Source organism: Petaurus breviceps, unplaced genomic scaffold (genome assembly GCF_028583685.1).
Source record: "Petaurus breviceps papuanus isolate PSGF00001 unplaced genomic scaffold, PetGlider_PUasm1.0 126, whole genome shotgun sequence".
Taxonomy (NCBI): domain Eukaryota; kingdom Metazoa; phylum Chordata; class Mammalia; order Diprotodontia; family Petauridae; genus Petaurus; species Petaurus breviceps.
This window is the reverse complement of record NW_027185655.1, coordinates 30,547,916-30,554,019: the sequence shown is the minus strand read 5'-3', so window position 1 is coordinate 30,554,019 and position 6,104 is coordinate 30,547,916. Positions and strand designations below refer to the sequence as shown.

At 35.0% G+C, this 6,104-nt stretch overlaps 1 protein-coding gene across 1 annotated transcript; it reads right to left on the bottom strand.

Annotated features, from left to right (window-relative positions):
* Nucleotides 1-828: 828 nt before the first annotated feature.
* Nucleotides 829-1,325, bottom strand: LOC138169801 (large ribosomal subunit protein eL39-like). Its single transcript, XM_069099354.1, has one exon. The coding sequence runs from the start codon at nucleotides 1,254-1,256 to the stop codon at nucleotides 1,101-1,103; it is 156 nt and encodes a 51-aa protein (XP_068955455.1). The 5' UTR covers nucleotides 1,257-1,325; the 3' UTR covers nucleotides 829-1,100.
* Nucleotides 1,326-6,104: the final 4,779 nt, after the last annotated feature.

The window sequence follows — 6,104 nt, the reverse complement described above, 5'->3', positions numbered from 1 at the left end:
GGCCCAAAAAGCCAATGAGGAGAAGAATGCCATAAAAAGCTGAATTTGCCAGATACAAAAAGAATTTCAAAAGCTAATTGAAGAGAACAATTCCTTCAGAATTAGATTGGAGCAAATGAAAGCTAATGACTTTATGAGAAATCAAGATACTATTAAACAGATCCAAAGAAATAAAAAAAAGAAGGCAATGTGAAATACCGCATTGCAAAAATGACTGACCTGGAAAATAAATCCAGGAGAAAATAATTTTTTTTTATTTTTTATTTTTTTGTAGAAGCCCTTTATTAGCAGAATTGCATCTTCAGAAAACTGTGAAGCCATTCACCTGGACCAGGTCTAGTTCCTAACAAAAGGTTGGGCTTTCCCAAACACACAAATAACCAACAACTGAGAAGCTGCCAACACTCAAATTTACCACCTCCAAACAAGGAACAAAGACGACTTATTGTATGAAATAAGCAGGGGTCAACAGGTTACTCCTCTGACTGTGAGTTTGATAATCTAACACAGTCAGCTGCGCACAATCTGGCTGAGACAGCTCCAGATTAGCAGCACTGGTGGCTTACACTGAAGGCTTACAAATCTTAAGATCCCGCACAACAGCCCTGTGAGGTAGGTGCTTTCTTATAACTCCTCAAAACACAAAACAAAACACAGAGAGGTTATTGTGACAGCTTGTTCAAGGCAGGGCTAGAGCTTGGTTCTTTTTGACAGGAGTAACTTGTTTCATTATGATCTCTGCCTTTTAAGCATAACCTCACACATACAAATGCTACAGAGATGCAGATAACAGTAATTTAAACTATATCACAACACATGATACCCAAACTCATGGATGAAATTTATGAAAACATTTAAGGGCAAGACAATTTTAACAGTTCGTTGGGGCCTTTTTTTGATGTCTGCATCTTGGCAGAGGGTTTCCCAAATGGAGGGCAACGGTGGCAATATCTTCTTATTGGGGACAATGAGGTGACTGAGTGATTGATGGATGAATGATGGGTGGATGGATTGATGAATGGAAGGATGCCATGGTAAGGGGGGGAGGCAGTCTTGGTGCTGAATGTCTTTCATTGCGCTGGCCATTCGTTCGCCGTTCTTTATGATCCGAGCTTAGTCCTTCTCCAGTGTCTTCTTTTTGAATTGTACCTGATCTTGTTACCAGTTTTCATTCGAATCCATTGTGGGATGGGACTATTCTGCTTCTGTTTCTTGGCCAGGAACCTCTTGATTCTAAATGTTTTATGAGAGGACATGATGATGGGATGACAGCCGAGCTTCCACCACGATGGCTGGACGGGCGAAAAAGGCCAGGAGAGATAATTTAAAAATTATTTGGACTACATGAAAGCCATGGTCAAAAAAAAGAACCTAGAAATCATCCTTCAACAAATTCTCAAGGAAAATTGCCCTAATATTTTAGAACCAAAGGGCAAAATAGAGATTGCAATAATTCAGCAATAACTTTTTGAAAAAGATCTCAAAAAGAAAGCTCCTAGGAATATCATAGCCAGGTTCCAGAGTTCCCAGATCAAGGAGAAAATATTACAAGTAGCCAAGAAGAAACAATTTGAATAATGCAGAAACACAATCAGGATAACACAAGATCTAGCAGCTTCTACAAAAAGGGATCGAAGGGCTTGGAATATAATATTACAGAGGTCAAAGAAGCTAGGTTTAAAACAAAGAATCACTTACCCTGCAAAACTGAGTATAATATTTCAGGGAAAAATATTGTCATTCAGTGGAATAGAGTACTTTCAAGCATTTTTTGATTAAAAAAAACCCAGTTGAATAGAAAATTTGACATTCAAGTACAAGAAGCAAGAGAAGCATGAGAAGGTACCAGGAAAAATAAATCATAAGAAACATATCAAAGTTGTACCATTTACATTCTTATATAGAAAAATAATAACTGTATTTTATGAAATTTTATCAGTATGAGTTTAGTTGAAGGGAATATAAATATATGTGTGTATATATATATACATACATTCATTATATATATATATATATATATATATATATAGTAGGGTATATGTGCATATGAACACATTTGTGAGTCTGTGTATATATGCCTACAGCTCTACGTAGACAGAGGGCACAGGATCAATTGAATAGGAAGGGATGATATTTTAAAAATAAAATTAAGAGATGAATGAGGAATATAATGAGAGGAGATAAGAAGAAACAGAATAGGGTAAATTGTCTCATATAAAAGAGTCAAGGGAAAACTGTTACAATAGAAGGGAAGAACAGGAAGGCCAAAGGGAATGGGTCAACCTTACTCTCATTGAATTTGGCTTAGGGAGGGAATAATACACACACTCAATTGAGTATCTTACCCTATAGGAAAGTAGGAGGGAAGGGAATAAGAGGGGGGCATAACAGAAGGGAGGGCAGATTGTGGGGAAGGTAGTTAGAAGTGTACACTTTTGAAAAGGAATAGGGTCAAAGTAGAAAATAGAACAATTGGGGGGCAGGAGATAGAGGGCATTATAGTCAGTCTTTCACAATATATGCACTATGGAAATGTCTTGCATAACTACACATGTACAGCCTATATTGAACTGCTTATCTTCCCGGTAACGGTGAGTGACAAGGGAAGAAAGGAAAGATTCTGGAATTCAAAGTTTTAAAATCAAACATTTTAAAAAAATTATTATTGTTATTTATTTACATGCAACTGGGAAATAAGATATACAGTCACTGGAGTATGGAGATCCATCTTTCCCTACTGGAAAGTTGGAGAGGGGATGCATGAGGATATAGGGAAGAGAAGATTTGGGGAGGGGGTATACAGTGGGATTGCTGTTTTGGGGTGGTGGGTAGGGGAAAGCCAGGGAGAAAATTTGTAACTGAAAATCTTGTGGAAATAAATGTTGTAAATTAAAAATAAACACAAAATTTATAAACAATTAAAAATAAAATTAAAAAACGAAAGAGTGGCAAAAGTCCCCCAAAATGTCTTAAGGTATGCAAGTCAAACTGGTAAAAATCCGGGGAGGCAAACTAAGCCCTATTCCCTCATTTTTGTTTCTATAATCTGGTAGTTACCATTATGTAAGCCTAAGGATGGGGAAAAACAAAACAAAACAAAAAACAACCTATTTTCTGCCTAACAGACATTCCAGAAAATCTTTATTTCTTGGTGTAGGGTACTAATTCTACTTTGTTTTCAAAGTTAGTCCACATTTATTTTCATTTGTACATTTTTAACCTATATAACTGTTATAGTTGATACATAAAGCTGCTGGATTCTGGTGATGCTTTGAACAGTAGTTCTTTGAAGTGGTTTCTAACATATCCATTTAAAAATAAGTGAATCTTTCTCAATCAGTCTTGGAGTGAATGTTGAGGATTTATTAAATTGGATCTTATGGGTTTCTCTTCAGCCACACACAACATTCCCATCATGTAGTGACTACTATATAATAGATCCCATACTAAGTACTTTACGAATATTGTCTCATTTTATCATGCCTGTCTTTTGCTGAGCTTTGATAGGTTGTACAAAGGCACAGGGATGGAAAATGGAATACCATGTGTGACACACTCTAAGGTGGGAATGGGGAACCTACGACCTCAAGGTCAAATGTGACCCTCTAGGTCCTCAACTATGACCCTCTGACTGAATGCAAACTTCACAGAACAAATCCCCTTAATAAAAATGATTTCTTTCTATAAAACTTGAACTCAGTCAAAAGATCTCATCCAAGGATGTAGGAGGCCACATGTGAGCTTAAGGCTACAGGTTCCCCACCCCTGCTTTAAGATCTACAGATTACTTTTCTAACAATAACTCTGTGAGGTAGTTAACTCAAGTGTTATAAATTTAATTTTCTGGATGAGGAAAATAAGGCTCTAGCTGGTTTACTCATAGTCAAATAGATGTTAGGGATCAGAAGTAGGATTAGATCCCCATCTTCTGCCTCTAGTTCTCTTCCCACAATGCCTTACTACCTCTGTACTTCTAAGTTTAATATAAGGATGTCCCAATAAGCTTTATGTCAATGACTGGAAGAATAATATAATTATTAGCAGAGAAAAATATTGCAAACTCTAATAATTTTCTCTCACAAATGCTGCTTTTTTTCTGTACCTCTCCCCTGACATATAAGTGTCTGAACAGGTGAAGGGAACTGGAGCGTTTACAGCTTTAATTAATGTTTATAATTCCAGTAAAGAAACTTCACAAATGTCTTAAAAGCAGTCCTGTTTGGGTTAAAATTATTAATACAACTGCCTAATTCACCTGTGTAAATGTAATCAAAGAGTTAATCAATTTTAAAGAATCTTTCCTGTTTGTGTCTAAGTATATAGGTCAAAGATAAATGATCTGTTTTTGTTTTTCTGCCTTAATCCTCATATGCACAACTAGTTACTTTGAAATAAACCTAAAATTTTACATTAAATGTTTGTTAAAAAACAAATCTTGTTCAGTTTTACTACTTGACTCCAATTCCGTGATGTTTGGTCCTTCTACACTGTTTATGTCAAATGCTTGGTCTGCTCTTTGACTACTAACTGCAAAAATCTGCAGCATCTGACATAAACCCTGAAATAAGAAGAGATAATTAAAGGAGGTCTTGCTTTCTTTAAAGTCATGTAGGAGGGTTTTGTTTTGTTTTTAGGGTTAGCCAATTATTTATTTTTAAGTATGTACCCAGCATATGCAGAGCACTCCTAATTGTTTCCTATGGGGGATTCCAGAGAAAATAGATAGAAAATGCCATTGAATAATATGGCATTTTTTCATGTTTATTCAGACATCTGCTCCCAGTGTATATAGACAGGGTATTTTGTATGTGTGTTTGACTGTCTTCAATTGTATCACCCAAGCAATAAAAATAAAGCTGAAATGTCAAAAATAAGAAAACCATTGAGAGAAAATATTCAAATTGTGATCTTATAAACAATGCCAAAAAACCTTCAGCTCTTCCTTCTCATTGTTCATGCTTATATTATAATGGCCTGAATGGGAAAGCTTGTGTTCCAAACCAGGAACAGAAACTTCAAATTTATTCATCCATTTCTAAAAATAATCACACCCAAAATTACACTGTTCCAGACTACATGTATTCCAAGAATAAGGTTGTCAACCTTAAGAATACAGAGTGAAGATTGCAAAAAAGATCAAAGGGAAAATAGAGCAAAATTTTATTAAGTGGATGAGCAAAAATATTGCTGATTGCAACTTAAAAAATAAAAGTGTTAGAAAAACTAAAATAAAAAAGATAATAAATTAAGAAGTTTGTTAGGGCCAAAATTTCTGTGGTAACACCAGAAGAGGGCACTCAAAGTCTTCAAATAGTAAATAATGTTGTTCAAGAAAACAGCTACCAAAGTGTTCATTGAAACATTAAGTACCAAAAATAATAATAATTTGTACTTGATGTTTTCAAGGAAGGCTTATGAATCACTGGTGTGTCCTCTTATTTTAATGTGACTATATATACACATATATATATATATATATATATATATGTGTGTTTGTGTGTGTGTGTGTGTCTATACCTACATACATACATATATCACTTATTCTCTGACATTGTCATAATTGTGAGATGAAGAAATGTTATCCTATTTTATACAATTATATTTCCTTATTACTTAATAGTTGATAAGGAGGCTTATTGCCTATTTAAATAGTTATTGACCCAACATTTGACTCAGTCAAAAGGTGCACCCAAGTACCAAAACATGTGGCCTCAAGGCCACAGGTTGCCAACCCCTGGTTTAGATGCTTAGATATCAATCTTTCCATTTTTTAGAAAAGTTATAAAATAATCTAACCCCAGCCTTATAAGAACACTTACTATCAATTCATTGAATTAAAATGAATTTTATGTGTTTTTAGAATCTCGATGGAGCTTTAGGGAGAGAAAGGCATTTCAAAGAAGCATTGCTGAGAAAAGTTTAAAGTTTTGGATTCTTTGGTATTAGGAGACTGAGGTTCTAAAAAGTTAAGAGACTTGCTCAAACAGATGACAAAATGACGAAGCCCATATTTTTACCCAATTCCTCAAAATTTCCAGTTCTCTCTCTACACTGAACTATGGAGACGTCCTTTCATTAAAATTATACCAGAAAGAAAAGTGATT

What these genes read in the sequence shown, in the direction of transcription:
- LOC138169801 (XM_069099354.1), bottom strand. Translation starts at nt 1,256, where the DNA reads ATGTCCTCTCATAAAACATTTAGAATCAAGAGGTTCCTGGCCAAGAAA.